Raw genomic sequence first — 26,116 nt, 5'->3', positions numbered from 1 at the left:
CTCTTATCCTTAAGCCTTTACTGAATGCTCATGAATGAGAGTAAGGGTGGAACAGGTGTATGGGAGGTCACTGGCAGGCGTGGAGTTCAGGCAGAAAACACCACTTGTTTCCCTAGATTCTTCTCCCATGTGAAACAAAAGCTTTAAGCTTTTGGGGGACTGGCAGCAAAGACTGTTGCCCAAGTCACAGAAAAAGACCTGCTGTGGGGCGAAAGTAGGTTATACAAAGAGTAGTCCTAGGGGAGAAGCACAAAACCATCTTGAGCCCAAGATCCTGAATTAATGTCAAGCAGAGGTTTCCTACCAGTGGGGGAGGAGGAAGAAAACTCCTGCTCAAGATCAATCACAAATCCAAGACAGAACTTGAGCGCCATAAGGAGGAGGAGCAGGAACGCAGAGAGGGGCCCACACCTGAGGCTTGAGTACATAGGTCCTTCCCTAAGACTTAGACCAGGGTAGAACAACAGAGAGGTCCTTGTACTCCCAACACAAGCCTGGTACAAAGCAATAAACACCAGCAGTCTGTAGCTGGGGACGGGGTGTGCACATGGCGAGAGACCTAGGCCGAAAGCTGATGGTGGAGTGATAATCCCGAGAAAAGCTTCTATCATGACAGCTCTTATCCTAACCACGAGGCAAAGGTAGCCCGCCACTTGAAGAATTTAAAGTCTATGGTTGTACTGAAGCTCAGCATAGCAACACCAAGACCCACAGCCAGCCCAACGCTGACTGAGTTGACTCACATGACTCAATTCTCCACACTAACAGTCCAACCAAAGAAGAGCCACGATCATTTCCTGGCATGAATAATATTTATCTCAGTCTCTACTGTTCTACATGAAACATCTGCTATTCACTGGAAAACTACACTTTACACACACTCACACACACAGAAAACCCACTGTCAAGAGACAATGCAATCAGTAGGAGCAAACTCAAGTAATACTCGGATAATGGAATGAGCAACAGGGATTTTACAATAACTATAATTAGTATGTAAAAGGATATAGTGGAAAAGGTCAACAACAGGTACCAACATATGAGGAGTTTCAGGAGAGGGAAACTCTAGAAATGATAAACCCAGTATCAGAGAAGCAGAATGTCTTCAACATGTTCATCAGTAGATGGAACCCAGCTGAGGGAATCAATTAGCTTGAAGATCTGCCAATAGAAATTACCAGTCCCCCCCATCACACACACAAAAGACACAAAGAGAAAGAACAAGGCCACAGCAACAGCAACAATGACAACAGAACAGAGCATTCCAAAGATCCAGGAGAGTATCAAACATCATAACATACTTATAATTGAAAGCCAAGAAGGCGAAGAAAAAGAGAATGGGAAAGAAAAGATATCTAAAAAATAATGGCCAAGAATTACCCCAAAATAATGAATCACAATAAATCACAGATCCAAGGAGCTCAGACAACTCCAAAGAGGATAGACACTAAACTAGCAAACCAAAATACTTCACACAGCCCTGCATACATCATAGTTAATCTGCTGAAAAGCCAAAATAAAGAAAAAGTTTTGATGGCAGCTGGAGGGGTAGAGGGAGAATACATGATATACAGAGGAATAAAGATAAGGACTAGAGCAGACTGCTCGTCAAAAACTACACAAGCTAAAAAAAAAAACAAAAACAAAACAAAACCAACCCAGCACATATTTAAAATACTGAAAGAAAAAAATAAAAACAGCTGTCAATTTAGAATTCTATACCCAGTGCAAATCTTTCAAAAATGAAAGCAAGTAAAGGCATTTTCAGAAAAACAATAGGTGAGAAAATTCAGTGCCAGCTGACCTGAGGTTAAAGGGCGTTCTCCAGGCAGAAGAAATATGAGTTGACTCACGTGACTCAATTCTTGTAGAAACTTGTATCTCCGCAATCATATAAGGAGTTCTGAAAGTGGTAAAATGGGTACTCCCCTGCAGTAATAAGGAACAGACTATTGATACATACAACAGCACAGATGGATCTCAAAATAATGACCCACTGAGAAAAGGCATGCAAAAGAGAAAACCTAATATTTGATCCCATTTATATAAAATTCTAGAAACACAAAATAACCTCTAGTGACAGAAATTAGACCAATGGTTTCCTGTGGGGTGAGCAGGAGGGAGGATGAGCGGGGATGGATAAGAGTATAATTGATATGCTCATGGCCCTGGTGGCGGTGATGGTTTCACGGCTCTACACATATCCCCAAACTCTATTACACGGTGCACTTTAAATGCATGCAGTTTATTAAATGCATTATACCTCAGTAAAGCTAAAAGGGGGTGGGGGTTATGCAAGATAAAATTACAATGAGATACTACCAGACACCTATTAGAATGGCTTAAAATAAGCTTTTAAAAACTAACATAATAAACACTAGGGAATTTGTTGGACAGCTGGAGCACTGCTGGCAAAAATGTAAAATGATACAACTACTTTGTAAAACAGTTTGGCAATTTCTCATGAAGATCAACAAACACCATACCACCCAATGATCTCACCCCGGTTATTTACAGGAGAACTGTATATACATATGCCCTCACACATGCCTGTATGGGCATGGTTATACCAAATTTGTTAGCTGTATTTTTTTTTTTTTTGAGAGAGAGAGAGAGAGAGAGCGAGTGAGCAGGGGAAAAACAGAGGGAGAGGGAGAGAGAGAATCTTAAGCTCTATCTCATGTCCGTGAGATCGTGACCTGAGCCAAAATCAAGAGTCCTTTGCTCAATCGACTAAACCCCCCAGGTGCCTCTCTTAGCTGCAGTCTTAGTATCCAACTGGAAACACCCCAAATGCCGATTCATCTGAGAATGGATAAACAAATTGTGCTACATCATACAATGGCTTACTATCCAGGAAAATAACAACACCACCACCAAATTGCTGATTCATGCAACAACATGGATGAATCCCAATAGCTTTAAGTTGAGGAAAAAAGCCAGACTCAAAAATCTACACACTGTATGATTCCATTTTTACAATATTCTGGAAAAGGCAGAACTATAGGAACAGAAATCAGATCACTGGTTATCTGAGGCTGGGTGGGACAAAGGAACTGGTTACTAAGGGAGACCAGGATGCTTTTAGGGTGATGGAAATGTTCTAGATTTTGATTATACTGGTTACATGAACTTATACATTTGTCAAATTCATAGAATTTGAACCATCTCTGAAGGGTGAATTTTACTTTGTATAAATTAAACTTCAATGAACTGATTTTAAAAATTAACCATCCAAAACATGAAAGCAAACCTCTTAAGTTTTTCAGTGACATTTAAAATCATATCATAATACAAATATCATATGACTTCACTCATATGAGGACTTTAAGATACAAAATAGATGAACATAAGGAAAGGGAAGCAAAAATAATACAAAAACAGGGAGGGGGACAAAAACATAAGAGACTCTTAAATATGGAGAACAAACAGTGGGTTACTGGAGGGGGGATGGGCTAAATGGATAAGGGGCATTAAGGAGTCTACTCCTGAAATCATTGTTACACTATATGCTAACTAACTTGGATGTAAATTTAAAAATAAATTAAATTAAAAAAATTAAAATAATGTCATAATCTAGTACTTTTAAACATTTTACTAAATCTGGGGCTTTTGGGTGGCTCAGTCGGCTAAGCATCTGACTTCAGCTCAGGTCATGATCTCATGGTTTGTAAGTTCAAGCCCCCCATCCGGCTCTGTGCTGACAGCTTGGAGTCTGGAACCTACTTCAGATTCTGTGTCTCCCTCACTCTCTGCCCCTCCCCTGCTCACACTCTGTCACTCTCTCTCAAAAATAAGTGAAGATTAAAAAAAAAGTTTTTAAACATTTCACTAAATATAATGGTAAATACTTAGAAGCTTTTTAAAAATATTTATTTATTTATTTTGAGAGAGAAAGAGAGTGTGCGGGGGGGGGGGGGGGGGGTGCGGTGCAAAGAGAAAGAGAAAGAGAGAATCCCAAGCAGGATCTGTGCTCTCAGCACAGAGCCCGATGTGGGGCTCAAACCTATGAACTGTGAGATCATGACCTGATCTGAAATCAAGAGTCAAGACACTTAACTGACTGAACCACCCAGGCGCCCTGTTTAAGGTTTCATATTTTATAGCAAAAGCCACTCTTGGGGAGAAGGCTGAAATAGTACACAAACACTAAGAAGGTAACAAACTAAAATGCACTCCCATGTCAGCAAATTTCACTGATAGGCATGGGGACACAACACACCGCTGGAGATTTGAAGAAACAAGTATGAGACCAAATCATGTAGTGTTGGAAGTTTGCTATTTAGTGGGATGAGAAAAAAGAGCAGCTATTTCTAACGTGTTTCAGCTCACAGTACTTCACAGATTCTGTTTCAATAATCATATACACAAAGAACTTCTCTCTTTTTTTTTAATGCTTATTTATTTTTGACAGAGACAGAGACAGAGAGAGAGAGAGACAGACAGACCATGAGCGGGGGAGGGGCAGAGAGGGAGGGAGACACAGAATCCAAAGCAGGCTCCAGGCTCTGAGCTGTCAGCACAGAGCCCATCGCAGGGGTCGAACTTACGGACTGTGAGATCATGACGTAAGCCAAAGTTGGACGTTCAACCAACTGAACCACACAGGCACCCCAAGAACTTCTCTTTTTAAGAGGGCATTAAAGGTAAAATGTATGGGAGAGGAGCTACTCACAACGGAAATGATCTTTAATAAAAGAATGACTTATGGGGGTGCCTGGATGGCTCAGTCGGTTGAGCATCCGACTTCAGCTCAGGTTATGATCTCACAGTCCATGAGTTCGAGCCCTGCACCGGGCTCTGTGCTGACAGCTCAGAGCCTGGAGCCTGCTTCGGATTCTGTGTGTGTCTCTCTCTCTCTGCCCCTCCCCTGCTCGTGCTCTCTCTCTGTCTCAAAAATAAACATTAAAAAAAAATTTTTTTTAAAGAATGATTTATGGAAAAGTTGTGGACGTATAACCACTGAGGAAATGGCTTCTTTAACTCAAATATAGAGCCTGGGGCCAGAAATACCTCACAAACAAAATTTATTCACTAAATAATTCCTAGGCAAGAATTTTCCATAAGGAAGTTGAAGAAGTATACCAGATATACCCACGTAGTTTTAGAAATACGAGTCTTTTAGAATATGGTAGAATCTTTGCAATACATGAAACCAGAAGAGACCATGAAATTCTAATGTCCCACAAAGAATCAATTAGTACATAGCAAAGCTCTTACAGAATCTCTTAAAAGATCTTGTTCATATTTAAGTGTTCCAAATTTATTTTTTTATGACTAAAGGATGTCAATTGGAAGCTAACAGATTAAAAACAAACAAAACACCTTAAATGTGTCTCTTCAAGTATGTATTTTTAGAAGAGTTAAGTAGTGATTTTTAAAAAGAAAATTTGTGCCACGGTAAAGGCATTTTAAAGAGAGATATTTGGAAATTGTTCTATTATATGTGATTTTTGATGTCCAAAACAATGGAAATGTGCCCGTATGTCAAAATCTCTTACATGCAAACACTTAAAATACTTAGAAAAATCCAAACTGTTAAAAAAAAGTGTCCAAATAAAGAGTTTCAGGGATTTTGAACTCATTTCTTAAAAGAATAATAAATTCCCACTAGAAGGAAATTTGCTAGCCAAATTTCAACGAAACTTTGGCACATTTGATAGATAATACAGAAAAATCAGAAATAGAATTTAGTTAACAATCAATGATGAACTACTATTTGGATCTTTGAATTTTTGTATTACATCCCTTTCTGTTGTATTTGCCATAACCAGATTCTAAATAAGTTGGGCTTAAAAACCAGACCATCAGATCACATTATCACAAAGGGTTAAGCAATGATTACAATAAAATGAAGCTTATTGTTTCCAAAAACTATATATTATCAATATTTTTTGCAGTTAATAGGCTTTTGTATTTTAATACAAATTTTTAACAAAAATTATTTTTATGTTTAGCATTACTTAAAAATGTCTTTTCATTTATGCTTTATAATTATAGAATATGCTAGTAGTCTCTGCATAAAGTTTGTTAACAATAAAATACATATACTGGATGTGTATGCTCAAAATTTTTGCTGATAGGGTGCAAAATGGAAGAAAATAGATTGGAAACAGCTGTCTAGTGGAATTAACAAATAATTATAAAGCTTCTGTAGTCCAGTAACGTCTGGCACAATGCTAGATGCACAGTAAGTATTTAAAACTGTTTGCACACTGACCACCTCTGAATGCAAAATGTGGTATTTTATATATGTTTTGCGTGTGTATATATTTCTCCTTCAGAATATGCATTTCTTTTGGTGAATAAGTCCTCTACCTGAGTATATTTGTATAGGATACTATGACCATAGAAGCAGTAAATGCACAGTGGTGGCAGTTTCTGAGTTTAGACTACCTCAGTCTATATTTTGGCTCCATAATTTATTAGCTGTACACCCTTGAATAGATCATGTTTTGTGTCCCAATTTCCTTAATATGCAAAACCAGGATAACAACAGTACCTGTCTCAACAGTTTGTGATGAAGATAAAATGAGTTAATATGTGTAAAGTCCCTAGACCTATGTTTGACATGGAAAGTGCTCACTGTAGGTTAGTTGCCAGACAGACAGACAGACAGACAGACACACACACACACACAATTGGGGTGAGTATATGGATATGTTTATATTTCATGTAATTTTATTTTGTATTTCTGGTTCACAATATTTATTTTGAACAATAACAGTAATATTATTAACCATATGAATAGTCAACCTGATTGAGCATGAGTTTTAGGCATTCAGTTAAGTACACAGATTATCTTTGTTCGTCTTTAGAAAAAGAATGACATAACATAACAACATGATATACTTTTCTCATTCCCATTTTATAGACAGAAAACTGAGGTCCAGGATAGTAAAGTAAATCCCTTAAGTTTACATGGCTAGCCTATGATAGAGCCAGGAAGTCTGGCTTTTTAAATCACTGCTTGCCACCTCCCTACTGATTTAATAATATTACCTAATATTACTCCTAATACTCCATAGTATCTTCATTTGTATGATGCTTGGTATTTTAGAAGATACTTTCACATACGGTGAGTCTCATAACCAGCCTGTGAAGTGAGGAGGGTAGGATTATTATCCTCACTTTTATAGGGGAGGAAACCGATACGGATGAAACTAAGGGTCTTTTGATGGAAATGTTTCTGTGTTACAAATACTCCAGCTGCCTCTGTACATAGAGAGTCATTCACCATAGTACTGAGTACTTACAATGTGTCAAACTCAGACATCCTTGCTGGGGCCATGAGCTACAGACCTGCCCTGGGAGCGTCACAGCCTAGTGGGAAACACAGGTATGGAAACCGAGAATCACCGTGTACGATATGTAATCTCTAAGGGGGATAGGAAAAAAAGTGCTTATGAAGCACAGAAGGAGGGACCATCTGTGCTAGGGAGGTCTTAGAAAAGGCAAAGGTGGCAGTAGGAGAGGGGGAGGCTTTCCTGGAAGGGAGAATGCACACGTGTGTGAGCGTGAATTCATGTTTGTGACCATGACTGTGCATCCAGCCATGGCTATGTATGAGGCTAAGCGTGTACCTGTTTACAAGGGCTTTATGTACACGCAGGCTGTCAGTATGGAATCGGTAAGCCTGAATGTAAAAAAGAACGTATCTGGATCCACACACACGTTGGCAGGATCTGACCTGCCCTGGTATGTTCCCCCCACTTCCTTCCTTCCTCCAACACCAGGGTAACTAGAGGTACCAGTGGCTTCCCACGGCAGCAATGGTCTCATGAGCTACGGTGATTAGACTTACCAGGTTTTTCACTTTGTCAGTCTGAATGTGTAGCAGTCTAACAGAGCCAGCCAGATTACATGAGTAGTGGGGGGTGAGACTACAGGTATCTGTGGGTGTGCATCTGGGTGCACAGGTCTGGCTATGTGTGGATGCTTGGCCAGAGTGGGGAAACCTCCCTTTTCCCTTCATCTTTACACCTTGGGGAGTTCCTCCACTCACCTCTTTCCACTGCCACCTAAATGCAGCTGGCTTCTGCCTCTGCTGAAACGTCCTGGGGATATCTAAAACATGCTTCTGTGCTGGGGCTGGGCAGAGGCAAAGCTGGAAAGTGTTGGTGCCCATTTTCCTTGGAGACACTTCCTACTCTCCCCACCCCCACCCCATTCTGGTCCAGGCATCTCCCCTAGGCTGAAATATGTGTGCAAAGGCAAACAGGACTGGTGGCAGCCATGAGGGTCACTCCCAGGGGTAGGCTGATCAATCCTCTCCCCTGATGATAAAACCTGTTTTTAGAGCAAAATTGAAAAAGAAGGAAAAATGAGGAGTCCTCTCTCCACAAATGTTCCCCCAGGGAATTATTGACATGGAGAATAAGGCTACAGTATTTCTTTATTTCTTTTAAGCTTACACAATCAAAAAAGCCAAAATGATTGCAAATAATACTTAGTTGATGGAGACTAACAGTGTCTTTATAAAGTGGCCAAGTAATTGAACTAGATTTTCCCTTTTGTTATAAGGCATATAAATTCAGGGCCACGGGGTCGGGTATAGCAAAGGCATAATGTGCTGCAATACACTGGTGATTTGTGTGTGTTTACATCCTGGCCCAATGCACTGCCCCTACGCTAAATATTCACATGGTAAAATAAGCAAAAATGAAGTGCAATAATCAACACATGTAATATGCCAGACTTTAACTTGAATGAGCGAATGGGTAGAGAAAAACAAACATATTTAGGAAAGTAGGATGGTCTCCTAGAGTGCTCTCTGAAATTACAATGCCTGGATTCTGTTCCCAGTTCCACCAATGACTTAATCTATTGAAAGGTTTTTTGTTTTTTTTTTTAAACCACATATTGGAAAATTAGTCCAGTGGCAGGATATATTTCAAAAACATGAATATGCTTCATCAAGTCTTGATCAAATATCTTCTGATGATCACTAATAAATGTTGGCCACTACATACGTGAATATATTTATTATAGTACCATATATAGTATATATTTTCATGTTCTGGACACAAATACTTTCCCAAACATTAGGGGAAGATGCCGGTTTTCTAATATGTGAGGAGAAATTTTCCACAGTCAATATGTTGCTTATTTGCACTTAAAGACTGCATCAATAATCGGAAAAAGAGAAATAGTCTGATAATGGCTAGAGACTCTGTTTAGAGGCTAAGGTTTCTATCATGGACTGCTTTCAACTGTTATATTTTATGGCACAGATTCAGTGGGAATCTGATCTGCTAAAATATTTGGGCTGTGAAAACTCCCACACTGTGACAGATGTCAAGTCCAATTAAGTGACTCATGTCCAGGTTTCTGTCCAATAGGATTTCCCATTAAATATCAATTTAGGGGAAAAAAATTCCATCCCCCTTCTTAAGCCTTTATCTCTTCCACCATCTCCAGGCTGAATCAATTGGTACCAGGAGAGCCAAGAAGCCACACACGCATCTCTGCCTCTTTGCTCTGGCTCTCCCACCCTCTCCCGTCTTTCTCCGCGTCCCTGTCACTGTTACTCCGGGAGACATTCACTTTCCACGAACCTTTCTCCAAGCGTCTCCAAGCCAGACTATATGTATTTTGCTATAAGGTAAAGAAAGGAGGGGGTGGGGGTGGGAGGTGTTAGCAAGCCTTGGAAGACTTTGAAACTGCAAATAGGTGCCTGTTTATACAATCTACAAGTAAATGAGGAGAGAGGAAGAGGCAAGCTTAGCCCCGAGTTACAGTATTGTGTTCCTGGGGACTGGGGAGACATCAGCTGAACAAAGCCTTATCTCAAAAAAAAAAAAAAAAAAAAAATCACTTCTGAGGAAGATCGCATCTCTGCCTTGCACTTCCCAGTTTCTTCTCCACGGTATTAAGGGAAGGAAAGGAGTCCTACAGGAGCGGGATCTTATCTAATGTAACCATCTTTCTTATTGATTCTTCCACTATTAGAAAGTGGAGGAATCAGCCCTTTGATGTGATTGTGTTTATCTCTGCATCTCTTTTGTTATTTATAGAGACCCAGAAGAGGAAAAAAGGCACCAGACTTTTCAACACCTCATTTAAAAAAAAAAAAAAAATCAACAACGAATTTCCCGAAATGTTTGAGAACAATTAAAAGGAGAAGGCATTTTTGGTCTATCAACTAAGTGAACAATCATTTACATCGTCCACATCCTGAGACACTATCGTCCCTCGCTGTGGACACCAGCGAGATGACAGCTGCTTTTTCACACTCGAATGTAATAAATATTTGCTGCTTTTAATATATACTTCGGAATTTCTCCCCTCTATTCTTTGGGACTTGTAACTCTAAAAGATTGGAGAAAAGATTATCGAAAAGGCTTTTACAAGGTAAGGCTCCTTTCAGTAATTTTTTTTCCCACCTTGGAACTAAGTTAGATTATTCATACCGTCTTCATAGATGTCCTTCAGCTAATTGTGAAATGGATGTATGCACGACATGCTATTTGTGACTATTTTAAAAAGATATCTGGAGGAGAATTTAGCATGCTTTGAAGGCAACCCGGGAACTTTTTAGCCGCACTACAACTATGTCGATGCTTACTGTGATTTTCCACCACTCGCCAATTTATTTATGCCCTTTCAAGCCGAATGTACAGGTGCAAGTTGTTCTCCTTTATAAACGTACCCGAGAGAAGCCCGTAGGGAGTCACATGTAGCTCACTTGGAGCATTTGTTTTTATTTTGCCTTCGAGGACCCGCTTTCCTCGCAGCGCAGTACGAGCCAGCTTGGAGACACATTCGCTCCTGGGCGAGCGCGGCGCGAGGAGCGGAGCTCACCTCCCTGGCTTTTGTTTCTCTAGAAGCGAGCCCTCCGACTCGTCGCCGCCACGGATTTCTCCCGCGGCGAGCGTCTCTCGGGCTACACGCGCGGGGCCCGCGGCCTGGTGCTCTCCTACTGGCGCCGGCGGTCGGTGCGCGCTGCCCCGCAGGTGCCGGCCCCTTTCTTGGAGGCCGGACCACCCCCCCCACCCCCCCCGCAGACCACCCGAGCCCCGGGGGTTGTGGGCAACCCCCTCCCAGGAGGCGCGCGGTCGGTGTCGGAGCTCGAGGCCCCGGCAGGAGCCCGGCGGGGCGGCCTTCCCGGGAAGGCGTCTTTCCAGGAGAGCTTGAGCACAGCCCCGCTCCGCCTGGGCCAGGCCGCCCCGGGGCCGCTGCGGGGCTCTCGATTCCGACCCCTCCCCCCCCAGCACCGGGCTTGGCCCTTGGAGAGGAAGCTCGGGTCGCGTCCTCCCGCCCCGGGTCTCCCTTTCCCTCCCAGCCTCCCCTCCCGCCACTACCCCGCCGGCGGCATTTTCCCGTGAGGTGGCCGGCCGGCTGCTGGGCGCATTGTCTCATGCCACGTCGCCGCGTCCCTAGGTCCCCGATGTGTGTGGCTGTCTGCGTGACAGATGGTGCTTCGGGGGGCCGCGAGGGCAAAAGGGTCAATTTTCCGGAGAAAGGAGCCTTCGCGTTTGTTCAGTCATTGCTTTGTTTTTCCGGGGAAGCGCGAGGGGGACGGAGAAGCTGCCCCCTTCGGGCCGCCTGCCCTCCGTCCGCACTAGTGACCGGGGCTCCCCTCCAGCGCGGGGCGCCCTCCACGGCCGCGGCCGCCCCGCACGCCACAGACTGGTGCGAGGCCCACGGGCGCCGCGGCCTCCGGCTGCCTGGTCCAAGGTCCTCGGGGCCGGGGCGCCCACGGCGTCCCCCCCGCCCCGCGTACAACCCAGAAGTGCTCGCCGTTCGGCATCGTTCGTTTGTCAGGGAAGGGGAAGGAAGGCAGGCGGCCTGGCGGGGTCGGTATTTTGGCAGAAGGAGGCACCGGACGCGCGCGCAGCCTTCTGGGCCTGCCGCTTCCCCGCCGGGCCGGGCCCACAGGCCGGTCTCGGCCTCCCGCAGGCCAGGAGTCGGGTCCGGGATGCGGCCGGGGCCCAGCCGGGACCTCGCTGGCCCCGGCGCGGGGAGGCGCGCGGCTCGGGCCCTCGGGTCTGCCCCTCTCCGCGCGCTGCCTGCCCGCGGGGCCAGCTCCGCCGAGCGCGCCCTCCTGGGGTGGGGAGGAGACCCGGGACGCGCCGAGGACCGGCCCGGTAGGCCCTCGCCCGCTCTCCCTCGGATCCAAGGATGACCCTTCCTTTTATTGATTGATGTTCTGACTCCCCCTCAGCTTCCAAAATGATGCTGAGTCCGGACCAAGCCGCCGACTCGGACCACCCCAGCTCGGCGCACTCGGACCCGGAGTCGTTGGGCGGCGCGGAGGCCAAGGTACTGGGCAGCGTGTCGGACCTGGAGCCGGTGGAGGAGGCCGAGGGCGACGGCAAGGGCGGCAGCCGGGCCGCGCTCTACCCGCACCCGCAGCAGCTGAGCCGCGAGGAGAAGCGCCGCCGCCGGCGCGCTACCGCCAAGTACCGCTCGGCCCACGCCACCCGCGAGCGCATCCGCGTGGAGGCCTTCAACTTGGCCTTCGCCGAGCTCCGCAAACTGCTGCCCACGCTGCCCCCGGACAAGAAGCTCTCCAAGATCGAGATCCTGCGCCTGGCCATCTGCTACATCTCCTATCTCAACCACGTCCTGGACGTGTAGGGCCGCGGGCGCGGCGGGAGGCCGCCTGTCCGGAAGCCGGGGGAGCGCCACCGGCCCCGGGGGGCAGCCGCCGGGCTGGTGGACGAGAGGGCCGCCCAGCCGGACAGCCGTCGCGAGAGGCCTGGACGCGGGAGGAAGCTTGCCACGCGTTCGAGCTCTCTCCGGTCAGCGGGGAGTCGAGGGAAGGTTTCCAACTCGGGAAGGTGGGGTTGTCTGGCGAGCCCCGGGGTTTGCAGGGGGCGTTATTCCAGGCGAGCCTCCCCGAGGCACCCGCAACGCACAGCCTCCAAACCTCCCCATCGCGTGTTAGGATCCATTTAAGGGTGGTTGCTTTAGCTCACTGGAGGCTTTGAGTTCTCCATTTATCTCCCACAGATCTTCACGTTTTGAAAGAATGAGGGCAGGAGCTCAGAAGCTCAGAGTAAAGCCTCCTAACTTTAGACTATCTGGGATTTTTCTAATTGACAAATCACCTAACATTTGGAGGGGGTGGGAGGGACTCTCCTCCAGTGTAGAGATTTAAGGCACAGAGCGGTGGAACAGGAGTTTCCATTCTGCTGTGGAAGGGAAGATTATATTAGGATCCAAATAAAACAGACAAACCCTGAATATTGGTAAGCTTAAAAGATAAAGAACAGACACACTGTGGGAAGATTTGATCTTGGTGAGATTTTAACCCCAAGGTAGGACACTGATGTAGACAGGAGCATCCATATTTAAATGGAAATTTTAATATCTGATTGCTTTTTCAGGCAAAGTGCCCCTTTATATATCCAAAAACATCTATTTGTGACCTTAAACATGTGGACCCATAGGTACAGTTAGCAAAAGACAACCTATTTTTATTTATGTTAGAAGGAGTAGAGTATTTTTTTCAAGACATTTATTTTTCAGAGTGGTGATAATTTTACTTTGGATACTCTGTGCCAATTTATTTATAGTCAAGTGTTTACAATTTTTCCTGTGGAATAATTATGTCTAACTTTTTATGTGTCTGTTGAGATTATACTGTGGTCTTTCTTTTTTGCTCTAATTATATTGCACTTGTATAACAAATTTCCCACTTCTCCCTGTTTCTAAACATATTTTATATATTAAGATGTTTGTTCTTGAAAAGGTTCTTTTGTTGTGAGATCAGCAACATTAGCACTTCACTATTATAGTTTTTTAAAAAAAGTAAGTGTTGTTATTCTTATGTGTAGTTATGTCTGAAAAGTACTTTACAAACTGTTTATAAGGACAGTAGCTTCTTTGTGTGTGTGTGTGTGTGTGTGTGTGTGTGTGTGTGTGTGTGTGCTGTTTGTGCGTGGGATGATTTTAGGAAATTAAGTTATTTTCCTAAAAAAAAAAAAAAGATTTCAAAACTACTTTCCTCTGTGACAACCAAAAAGAAAAGTCTATAACCTGAAAATGTTTCATGTTCTCAGCTGTGAAACTCTTAAAACAAGGAGTGTATTTTAGAGACAAGGGAAAAAAAAAACCACACATCTGCTATCCAAAGATTTTAGTCTTTTTCAGGGTTTTTTTGTGTCTCTGTTGCTTTATATAATGCAATATTTTGTAGTGAAAATAGATATAACCTGGTTTCTATCTGACAAGTTTTTCATATCTCATGAATGGTGCGCTGTTTTGCATATAAATAAAGGTATCAAATAAAGTTCTCTCCTTTATTTAAAGCATACTATTGAAAAATAATAAACATACTGGCTGAGCATGAAGTATCTTAATGGACACAATCCTCAGAAAGGAACTAAATAAAAAATATACACACAAAAAAACCCCCAACAACCCAAACATTAACAAATTTATGTACTGAGGTATTTGATACTTTTCCTAAACTTGGATACTGATCATCTATAGATGTCCTACATGTGATGGTGACACAGAGCATGTTCCTCCCAATGAGGAATAAATTATAATGCCTGCAGAAAAATATTATTTAATCATGGGTTTTTTGGCTCTAAAAGGAGTCTTAGTAATTAACTCAACCTCTTCAAATTTGATTTAGGAAACTGAGGCACAGGGAGTTTACGTGCCCTACACTAAATCACACGGCTACTTACTGGCAGTAAGAAGACCCCAAGATGATGACACTGAGTCTTCGTGGCACTTGTTAAGAACAAGGTGTATATTGTAGCACTCGAACATCTAATCCAGACATGACACCTGCAAACAAGAAAAAAAACTAAGTCCTGGACCAACCTTGGGATGTGAAGAATGTCATCTACCAAAGCCTATAAAGATGTGAAATAGTCCGTGTATAAGCAGAACACATGAATAACTTTAAAACTCTATACATATGTACAACATATATACACACACACACACATATAGAATATTATGAACCATGAGTCTATATCACACCAAATCTCTGGTTGCCAAGTAAAAATTCTAATTATATGGATACTTCGTTTTATGTCTGTGAAATATCTGGGATTCTGAGCATTTTCACCTTTCACCCAGGTATCTTATAGTCAAGTTCACAGATACCTAGTAAGTGAGACTTCATTCTCTTCTTCACATGGAGGTGCATAGTAAGAACACACTTTCTAGGGCATGAAAAAGAATGGAACCTGCTTTGGCTTTGTACCTGGACCAAGTCCTGGCCACTGCAGCAGGGACTGGTTCCTCCAGCCTCCAGACATGCTGTCTTTGGACTGAGTGTTTGAATTGAAGTATTCCCCCTCCAGGAACAGTCTCAGTCCTCATGGCACTTCTCTCTTGTATGACAGAAAAATCGGCTCTGCTCCCATGCCAAGAAATGGAGTCAACTTCTGACCTCCAGAACCTTCTGACAGCCCCCTTTTCCTGGTTTATGAGCTCAATTTCCAACTGACCTACACAGACTTCCCATTGACAGCTAGGCGGGGATCTTTTAACTCACTTCCCAGACCACGGCCCTCACCTCTGGTGTTAAGTAAGGCGGACTGAACCAAGGGCAAAGGGCAACATCCTTTCCCAGGCACACGGCCCCTGTGAGGCCAGGAGAGGACTGTGCAATTTCAGATCCAAGGCAGCTCAGCACCCTCCAAAGAGAAAGGGAGCACTGTGGTGCTCTGCTACACCAGAAGGTAACTGACTCATCCCTGGCATGTAACAGGGGCTCAGCGACATGTATTCAGCCACAGGTAAGGGAGTAATAATTCTTGTCTGTAGAATGACGGCAATCATTCAAATCTTACATTCAACAAATATTTGTTGAGGACCTACTGTGTGCTGAGCATTGTTCTAGATGCCACGAAAAGAGCAACAGATGGGACCAAGTCTACTGGAGAAAAGACAACAAGTAAACAATATTTAATTTCAAGTTTTGCCGTGAAGAAAAATACAGCAGGGTAAATTGAGAATGGCAGCTGAGGGCATTGCTGCCCTGTGACTGCTGTTAGGGCAGGCCTCTCAGAAGAGGCAGATACCTGGATCCACCTAACCAGCCGCTTCCAAGATCACTGCTACTTGGAGGGCCGTCTTCTCACATCTTGTTAACGTGTCTTGTGCACAAGCCACCCAAAACAGCCCAAGCCGATCTCTCTCCACTCCCCACTGCCAGGGGCCTTGTCTTTCACCCCCAGCTCGCTCCCTCCCTAGACACGCTGGGGACCACAGTTCCTCCCAATGTTTCTCTCACCTTCTTCCCTCTGTCCCAGCTGCCCAACAACTGGCCAGTGCATTGCCACTCCCCAGAAAACTGAGCCCCACCTGGCCCAGCTGACGAGGCCACCTGTGCTGGGTATTTCTATGCCCAGATGACTGCTTCGCTTCTGCCACTGTCCAGAGACATCCAGAGAAAAGGGGCAAAAGTCTTGAGCAAAAAACCCCTCCCCAGGCAGGGGGGTGGGGAGGATAATGGGAGGGCCAGTGGCAGAGAGTACGGGTGGTGGCATAGATTAGGAAAGGAAGAGCAGACTGAGGACAGGGCGTGTATATGGAAAGAAATGGAGCTGGATGGAGGAGGACGGAAGGCCTGTTTCCCCCTCTGAATCCTGTTCTTGGGGCTTCCTCCCGTGGCCCCGCCCCATGACCACGTGTCTGTTAGGATGAGGTAAGCAGACAGAGCCCACCTCAGGAGTACTGTGGTGTATCCAGTCCCTGTCACTGCTATCTGTCTCTGGTTGCCGCCTTCCTCCCACTGAGGTCTGGGGTAGCAAGGGATGAGGGGCAGGGGACAGCCAACTCAAGTGCATGTACAGCCAGTACCCTTTCCCAGGCCTGGACGGGCTCTCGCTCATTGTTGGTGTGGTAGATATATTAACAGCTAACGTGTAGTCAGTGTGTACTATGTGCTTACTGCGCTAAGACCTTTGTGTGCATTCTTGAGAGCTTGTTTGGAGGTTCTAGCAGGGGAGCGCAGCTACTCGTATGCCCTTGACTGAAGAACAGTCCTCCTCTATCGGGGAAGGTCGTCCTCTTCGACCGAGCGCGCTTCCAGAGGGACACACGTGGAGTCCCGCCTAGCCAGCCAGATCAGCCGAATCAACCCTGGTGATCAATGGGGTGACAGATGTCACGGCCAGATCGCCCTCACATCCTGTTTTTGTGTGCATTCTTAGCTCTTTTAATCCTCACAATAGCCCATTGAGGTAGGTACTTCCATTTAACAAGTTGAGGAAACTGAGGCTTAGAGAAATTACATAACTTTCTCAGGGCCACGAAACCACGTCTGTCGGTCTATCCAAGTGCCTGCCTTTAGGGGTCACATTCAGTGGTTTTCCTTTGCTAAAGGCGGGCCGTGCCATGCACACACCCTACCTTTGGCCCTTGTACCCCATCTTCTCATGCATGTGCTTAGGAGAAGCTCCAGTTCAGGTAACGCCTAAGGAGTGCAGGCCCCCCAACCAAGTGGACCCGTGGAGGCTAAGATTGAGCCTGTGCCCTGCTTGCCAAGTTCAGCATGTGCCTGGGCTTGGGACTAAGCCGTCGGGTGGTAGGGGAGCCTCTTTCTACTTTGCAGGAAGACGCTGCAGGCAGGTGGCAGCTGTGGACAGGCTCCTCCTGGAGGAGGACACTGTCTGCGACATTACTATTCACCACCACGGTGGGGCTGGCTCTTCAGTCTACCCCACCCGCACTCCTTAGCACATTGAGGTCCATTCTCCCGATGCCCCGAGAAACAGCTTTTAAAGATAGCCTGCCATTCCCTGCCTGAAAGCTCTCCTTGAGTTCCCATTGCTTATAAATAAAGCTCAAGTTTTTTCTCCAGGCATAGAAATCTTTCACAGGCTTGTTGCAGACACTCTCTAGCATCATCTTCAGCCATTCTCCCTGAGGTTAAATGTTCCTGCCAAATTCAGATTTCCTCTCTTCTCTGGAGATGCCTGGTCCTTTATAATCTGTGCCTTTGTACTCGCTCTCCTTCTCCCTAGGATGCTCTCCTCCATTCTTATTTTTTGCCCAGAAACTTCCAATCATTCCATTGTCACCTAACTCAAATGTAACCACTTTACAACACTTTCCTCGGTTTCTTTGGGCAGCATTAGCCACTCAGCTCCCTGAGTCCCACGCACAAACCTTATACCAGAATTTGTTTCTCCTATCCCTGTGTTTGAAACCCAGGGGTCTGGGGCCAGGTTTAGATTCTGGCTCCAACCCATTCTAGATGTGTGATGTGGAACGTGTCACCATACCTCCTCAAGCTGTCATTTTCAGATGTGTAGGAGGGGACAACATATGCATCTATCTCAAATGCATATCATGAGGTTTCCACAGGATATTGTAGAGTGCTTGCCAGAAGAGCAAGAATACAGTAAGTGCTGCATAAATGCGAGCTATTACCATTACTTTGCATTTATAGTATGCATAGGACACTGTATAGGAGAAACTAAAAATAATACATCAATAGTTCATGAGTGTATTAACGATCTGTGGTCTCTACCACCTGTATTCATGTGCATAGGACACACTGCTAGGTCTACAAGAGGTGAGACAGCAAAAATCCCTGTCCTATAAGACAGAAAACATTACAGGGAAGTAAACAGCATGCGATGGAATGAAACATAAATGCAGACATTACAAGTGACGCATACATCTGAAGCCCCCGCGCCACCCCATGTGCGAGGCCTGTCCCACGCCTTTTATCTTCTCATCGTGGTTTCTGCCCTCAGCACTGATGCTGTGACAGGCAGAGTGGTCAGGAGCGCGGGCTCTGACAAAGCACGCTTGTGTTCAAACCCCAGCTCTTCCACTGCCTGGCAGTGACCCTGAAACAAATTACTTAGTTCTCTGCCTCAGTTTTTTCACCTGTAAAATGGGGGTGGTGGTGGCGATAGTAGTTCCTACCCTGTAGCATTGTTAGGAAGATTGAGTTAATTCATGTAAAACACTTAGAACAGGTCCGGTGCATGTTAAGAGCTCAGCAGCACTTACTATAATGGCTCTTACAGCAGGTAAGCTTTTTGAAAGTTAAGCAACTAAATTATTTTTGAGGTAATGAAGAGAGGAATTGTTGGAATTTCCTGTCCAGTTTTGCTAAGTATTTCCAGATCAGGAAGGAAGTTCCTCACCTCCTTGATGATCATTCCAGAAAGACACTAGGAAAAGGGGACAGGATATTAGGATATCAGGAATCACGGGGCAGGTGTAAGAGTGGTGGATGTAGGAGAGGGGATCTCCTGGGGTCCAGATGGGCTAACTGGGAGGGGAAAGGACATGGGGATCAGTCTGCCTGAAGGCTCAGGAGGTCAGACGCACTCAAGGGAAGGAGCTGAGTCTGTGGAGCATCACCTGGTGAGTCCTCTCCTAGGGGATAAAAGTAGTGAGGGTTAGGGGTCATTCCTGGAGCAGTGGGAGGTGAGCTGCGCTGGAGGCAGGCGAGGTCTGCTATGAGGGGAGGCTGCCTCAGTTCAGGAGTGAGTGATTGGGGCCTGGTGAGTAAAAATCAATCAGCATGAATTTTCTGAGTAACTACATTAAAAACCACTCTTAATGGAGACTTTAAGAACATCTACAAAAGCAAAGGGCATAGTACACTGCGTTCTAATATGATGACATTTCATATATACTCTTATCCACACTTTCCCCCTACCCCTTTGGGCTGTTTGAAGCACATTCCAAACATCACATCATTCATCCATAAATACATCAGTAAATATCTCTAAAAGATAAGGACCTTCTTTTAACATAACTAAATTACCATTATTAGTGTGAAACAAATTAGCAGTATTTTCTGAATATCATCAGTGAGTACCTCCTTTTTTGGGGGGAATTTTACAGCTGGCCTAACCCACCTTTCCGAATTATCTTTTCCTCCAGCCAGTTGGATCGTCTTTCTGATGGTTCTCCATTTTATTTATTTATTTATTCTTAATGTTTATTTATTTTTGAGAGAGAGACAGAGAGAGAGCACCAGCAGGGAGGGGCAGAGAGAGGGAGACAGAATCTGAAGCAGGCTCTAGGCTCCAGGCTCCTAGCGGTCAGCACAGAGCCCGATGTGGGGCTCGAACTCAGGAAACGTGAGATCATGACCTGAGCCGAAGTCGGACGCTTAACCAACTGAGCCACCCAGGTGCCCCTGATGGTCCTCTATTTTAAAAATTCTTAATTTTGGCACTCTCTCTCCTCTCTCTCTCTCACACGTGCACGCGTGCGCGCGCGCGCACACACACACACACACACACACACACACACACACACCATGAATGCCCCTCTTACCACCCTCTCCCTGCCTTGTCAATGGAGGGACATGCCCAAGAACTGGCCAGTTTAACACAGGAGGTCATTCCACAGCCCCAAGCTGCTGTGGGGGTACCACCTGGGTAGTTAGTGGGTGATGGCTGGTTAACTACAACCCGGGGTAAAAGACAACATTGCCAGAGCCCAACTCAGGCAGATTTCAAAGACTTAAAAACAAAAAACCAGGTGGATTCTCTTAGCTGTTGGCTGGGAACTGGGGTGAGGGGGTGCTCTGGAGAAGGAAGAATTCTGGGGAATTAGAAGTGAGGACCTGCGAGCCCTCCCTGACAGCAGCATCTGCAGAGGCTTGAGGATTATTAACAACAGCAACAAATGCCCCCAGCACGGTCCTTCCAGCTCACGAAGTCTGTCACATATGCCGGCTCTGTGAGTCCTTCAGGCCCCCAGGACAGAGGTATGGCCAGCTGACGTCCTGAGTGCTTAAGTGGCTCAGCCACAGTCTCCTACCTTGTCAGCAGCAGAGCCGCCTAGAAGCCTCTGACTCCCAGACAGCCCACACTGTCCTCCCTGAGTTGTAGCCCCGCGACTAACAGCAAAACAGCAAGAAGTGCACAGACTTTAGCACTTACCCTGGGCAGGGCACTTTTGATGATTACTCACGTGGTCCCCCAACAGTCAGTTACTTATGAGCCCTTATTTTTCCTAAATCACAGATGAAGACACTGGAACACAGAGAAATTAAGGCACATGCCCAAGGTCACACAGCTGGCAAGCTCTGAATGGAAAATGAAGCTGGGGCGGGGGCAGTAAAATTTAAAACCATATACTTTGAAAACGGAGAAAAAGGAAAAAAATACAAGAGTTTATTTTTTTGGTGGGAAACAAAACACCACCCAAAACTACAGGAATTGAAAGAACACATTTTCTCTTAAGCATCCTGGGCCCTGGAGCAGACACTGGCCCAGCCCACTGGACTTGCTCTCTAATGTGGAGCAGGTGGCTAGGGCCCAAGTGTGGGGTGTGGTTCTGAGCTTGGCTTTGGGAAGTTGGATGCTGAAAGCATCAAGCTGCATGGCCCCAGGCCCAAGCCTGGGAAAGGTCCACAAGGAGTCACGGTTGCAGGGTGACCTTGACAACACCTAGACTTTGGGAAGTGGTCAGAAAGCCTCTGTGGTCAGTGCTCTTGCACGATTCTGAGTCAGTGGAAACAGAAACGAATGTTCCCACAAGACAGGTAGGTGCAGACACTAAAGGTTCGCACAAAGAAAATGAGCCCACCCAGGAATCGCACGTCTACTGCGTCCTTGGTGTGACAGATGCCACGGGCCGACGGCAGTCACACACACACACACACCTGCTCATGTCTCCCCACCTTGTTCTTCATATCTAGTTCTATTTCTGGACTTTGCTGTCCAGATCCCCTGATGCCAGGCACTTAGTTCTGGCCTGTGGTGTGAGCAAGAGGAAATGGTACTTACTACAGTAGCTCATGATTAATTTTTTAAAAACTCTGAAACCCCAATTAAAGTTCTGGGTGATTTTTTTGGTAGTTGGGACTTCAAGAGGTGTTTGGTTTTCTTGGTTTGCAGGCAGAAGCCAGGACGCTGGCGGCTGGGGTGTGTGCTGCGGGCTCTGTGTCCCTGTCCCCGGAGTCTTTGTATTTGCATGTGGGCCCGGATTTGTCTTTGGCTTCTTGTAGGGTTTAGGATGAGACCCTCTGGTCCCAGGGGAGGGGGGCAGGTGTTGCTCCAGTCGAGCGAATGGAACCAAATTACAGGCCCGTCTGTCACCTCCTCTGGGAGAAGGTGGAGGGAGGGGGATGGGAGGGAGGGAAGGAGGCAGAGAGTGGGGAGAGGGGGAGAGGGGAGAGGCCTCACTGCAGGAGAACAGAGAGCCAGAATAGGCTCTGGCTGCGGGAGGATGGCGAAGAGGACCTGGAGCGAGCACTGCCGGGGACGTGGCGTGGGGATGACACTGTGTCCCTGGGGGCCCCCGCGTAGGCTCGCGACCCCGCGGCTCTTTGCTGACCCTCTGAGATCCACCGCCACTCAGGCCGCGTCTACACGGCGCCAGTGAGCACTCACCCTGGAATTGGTTTCACTAAATAGACTGACGTATTTTCTGACTGCACTGACTGGGGGGTCTGTGTCTCTATTCCGTCCCATCTCCTGAAAACAAACATCCAACACATCCATTGCCTTAATCTTTTGGTCGAGAAAGTGGCTCGCTCACGAGTGCACTCTTCAATCAAGCCGCGCCAATCTGCACGTGCAGACCTAGATGCGCCACCCTGATTATAGCCCTGGGTGGGCACAGCCACTGAACCACACTGCTGGGATTTGTCCTGCAGCCAGAGTTAACGCCCACCCTGCCGTGGTGATGTCCTACAGCTTCAGGAACCCTTTGGAGGGGACTGAGGCTGCTAGGTCTAACCAGAGATAACAATGAACACTTGGCTGTCTGAGGCAGCCTCTAGAGATCATCCTTCTACTGAAGGCCCCGCTGGGGCAGAGCAGTGTTATTCTAAGCTACCTGAGAAAAATACAAACAGATAATGTGGGCCTTTTGTGGGCAGGAATAATACACTACCATCATTTTGCTTTCTCTTGTAGATAGAGTGGTACAAAGAATGTAAGAGAGAATGGGCGGGGGGTGGAGGGGGGGAGATCTCAAACCAGAGAGAGTGACTCTAATAGGAAACAAGTTCTTGTCAGATTCTCTAGACTCGTGTGGCGAAAACAGCGTTTCACATGCCTTATTCTCTCTCCCTGCCTCTCGGGTAGGAAAGGTTAAAGAAATTGTCAGCTCCTACTAGCTCTTTCAATAAGAAAAGAACTGAGGCATAGAGTGATGATGTACTGCAGGCCCAAGAAGAGACAAATTTCTTCCCCTTTTCTTCGACAATAAAATGATTGACAGAGATAATTCCCCATGTGAGATGAAAAACAGAATTGCCAGCAGCGAGTGGCTGTGCTTAGATTGTGGCTGGTGAGACTGTCCACCCGATGTCAAGTGATGACTGAAAAGGGAAACATGAATTCCATTATGCAGCTGTTGTTGCTGCTGGTTGCCAAAATACCCAGATGTTCCCAAACATCTGGGTACTTGACAGCATGTTTTTACCATATATCCAGATGCTTGGTATTGTGTAGACAAAGGCCAAACCTGGACACAGAGAAGCAAGATAACTACCTGGAAAGAGAGGCACCAAAAGTTGGTCAGGGGACAGAGAGAAGGGAGATTGCGGGGTGATGGGGGAAGAAGAAGAGAAATGAAAGGGAAAAACTTAAGTGAGAAGATAAAAATAAATAAATAAATAAATAAATAAATAAATAAATAAATAAATGTTCCAAAAGAGAACAGTTTTCTGTTTCCTAATGGCCTGCACCTTGGCCTCACACCCCCCTGGCTCCGTGACAGGCAGCTTTGCCTGCCGGTGTCTGGGTGGTAAAGGGTACAAGGGGGTGATCGGGAAGACACCCGTGAACAGGCCTGGAGCAGTGGTCCGGGCCGGGATGCGAGGCTTACTCAAGGCGGGTGGCTGTGCACCTGCAGAGAGGTGGGACTGCAAAGTGGAAAAGTGATCCGCATGGTGGGGGAAGTGGTTATCCCACAGGATGAAGAGTTGAACTTCCTGTCAAGATGCCCACGTTCAGAAAAGCACTGAAGTGTCCCGAGTAGTCAACTTCACTTCCAGTTATCAATCAGGATGATGAGCTTGGTATCGGCACAACCCGGGATGGTGTAACAGAAGGAAAAGGGTAATTGACGGGGGGGGGGGGGGGGGGGAGGTTGTGTGACAGATTTAGAGGAGGGGACATGATGTGATCGAGGTGATGGTGGGAGTAAGTGTTAGGCTTTCAGAACAGCTCACAAAGCCCCTGCAATTCCCAAGCTGTCTGTTATCTATGAAATGCAAATCAGGAGGGGAGTGACATCATGTCGGATTATGGCCACAGGGAGTAATTATTTAGACATTAAAGGCTACTGAAGGGAGTGGTTGACAATATTAATGATGTCCAGATGGACAGAATGTGATGCTAAAATTATTTTCTAGTACAAAGAACAAGGGAATTTTTATCAGGCTTTCTTTTCTATTGGACAGCCTGGATCTCTTGGTGGTTTGCCCCTCAAGAGATAGTGATACTAAGAGATGGCCTCTGGAATTAAAAGCACAATGGGGTTTGCAGAAACAAGCCACAGTCTCCAGCTCCTGCGAACAGAGGTACAATCAATATGCAAAACGTTCACATAATAATTATGACTATAAAAAGAGGAAATAATCTCAAGATGGTGTCTATAACAAGCCAGTGATTGGAAACCCTTCTCTCCCAACACTCGCCCCACCCCATTCTGCCTTTCTTTTCCAAATACAGCAACTTGTTCCTCCTCAGGGCCCTCCTCTCCTCCCCCCCCAACCCCCACCACAATACAAACACTAACACAGACAGTGGTCATTAGTACTGGTATCAACTGCATAACTACAGGTAACAATATTCTCAACCACTGATAGACATAAGGAGAAAGGCATCTCGGCCAAGACCACATTGTGAACAACAACAACAACAACAAAAAAAAAAAAAAAAAAAAAAAAGGAAAAGGAAAAAGCCACAACCTGAGATCCAAATTGGGAAAGACTAAGAGGCAATGGCAAATTACAGAAAACCAGTCTCAAGGAGACCCACGGGCAAATCTGCTGATCTGGACAGCATGCCTGACAATGCCAGCCAGAGGTCTGCTCTCCTTTCAGAGCAGGTATCAATATTTGAGTGGAAATTCACCAGGGTTCCAGACCTGCTGGTCATCTTTCTGACCCAGGTAAGAGTGAATGATGCAGTGAGGAGAAGCCAAAATGTGTTTTTAATATATATGAAGTTCCTGAATACGATTAGAGGGATCAGGGGACAGGTGATGTTTTTGCCTCTTACATTTGAAAGTCATAAAATGGGTAAAGAGGAGGTTTCAGAAAGTGAATAGGTGATTCCAAAGTTGGTTTTGAAGATCCCCTCCATCCCTGCCTCCAGAGGTTATGGCTTACAATACCAAAATGCAAGGCACTTAGCAAGGGTCAACTAATGTAGACTGTGATTCCCCTAAGCCGGGAGACTTCTAAATGCTCCCATAACCCCCTTGTGCCAGCCTCTGTCATATCATTGATGTCACTACACTGTACTGGCTTATTTATTTTTCTGACTCCTCCCTTAGGCTTTGAGCTACTTGAAGGCGGGCAATCTGACTTATTGGCCACTGAGTTATAAGCACCTAGGATGTACCCTCAATTAATATGTGAATAATAAACTAAAAGAACATCATGGAAAGCTTTGCAAACTGTTAAAGAGGGTTTGACACAGAAATTGCCAGAGAGGAAGACAAATGATTATGAAATCACAAAACCCACTATTATGGAGGATATAATAAATTCCTTATTGTGGAGGACATATAAAGAACAACAGCCTTGGAGAAGGTACTTAAAAAATAGCTGGAGAGAGGATTAGGAATGAAGTGTGTTATCTCGTCTATATGCCAATTCAATTCAGCTATTTGAATTCAATTCAACAGGTATCTACTGAGTGCCTACATGCTAAAAGAAATATACATTTTTTAGACAAGAAGATAAATGTTTTGCAGAAGCGCTTAAGACTGGGGTTTGGTGGGGCGCCTGGGTGGCTCAGTCGGTAAGCGTCTGACTTCAGCTCAGGTCATGATCTCACAGTTCATGAGTTCAAGCCCCGCGTCGGGCTCTGTGCTGACAGCTCAGAGCCTGGAGCCTGCTTCGGATTCTGTGTCTCTCTCTCTCTCTGCCCCTCCCCTGCTCCCACTCTGTCTCTTGCTCTCTCAAAAATAAATAAACAGTAAAAAAAAAATTAAAAAAAAAGACTGGGGTTTGGGGACATATGAATGGAAAATG

The 26,116-nt window shown here is 45.7% G+C and overlaps 1 protein-coding gene and 1 long non-coding RNA gene across 2 annotated transcripts in view; one reads left to right on the top strand and one right to left on the bottom strand.

Moving 5' to 3' along the window:
* Positions 1-26,116, bottom strand: part of LOC122228503 — a 109,247-nt gene that overhangs the window by 35,197 nt on the left and 47,934 nt on the right. The window contains exon 3 of the long non-coding RNA XR_006206621.1: positions 14,646-14,748. This is a non-coding gene — a long non-coding RNA (uncharacterized LOC122228503). The remainder of the gene's footprint in view (positions 1-14,645; positions 14,749-26,116) is intronic.
* NHLH2 (nescient helix-loop-helix 2) lies at positions 12,175-12,606 on the top strand. Its single transcript, XM_042953563.1, has one exon. The coding sequence runs from the start codon at positions 12,175-12,177 to the stop codon at positions 12,580-12,582; it is 408 nt and encodes a 135-aa protein (XP_042809497.1). The 3' UTR covers positions 12,583-12,606.

Source organism: Panthera leo, chromosome C1, assembly GCF_018350215.1.
Source record: "Panthera leo isolate Ple1 chromosome C1, P.leo_Ple1_pat1.1, whole genome shotgun sequence".
Lineage (NCBI taxonomy): Eukaryota > Metazoa > Chordata > Mammalia > Carnivora > Felidae > Panthera > Panthera leo.
Note: the sequence above shows the minus strand (reverse complement) of the source record. Positions and strands in the feature narration are given on the sequence as shown.

Bases quoted from the DNA above. Each gene is read 5' to 3' on its own strand.
- NHLH2 (XM_042953563.1), top strand. From the start codon at position 12,175: ATGATGCTGAGTCCGGACCAAGCCGCCGACTCGGACCACCCCAGCTCG.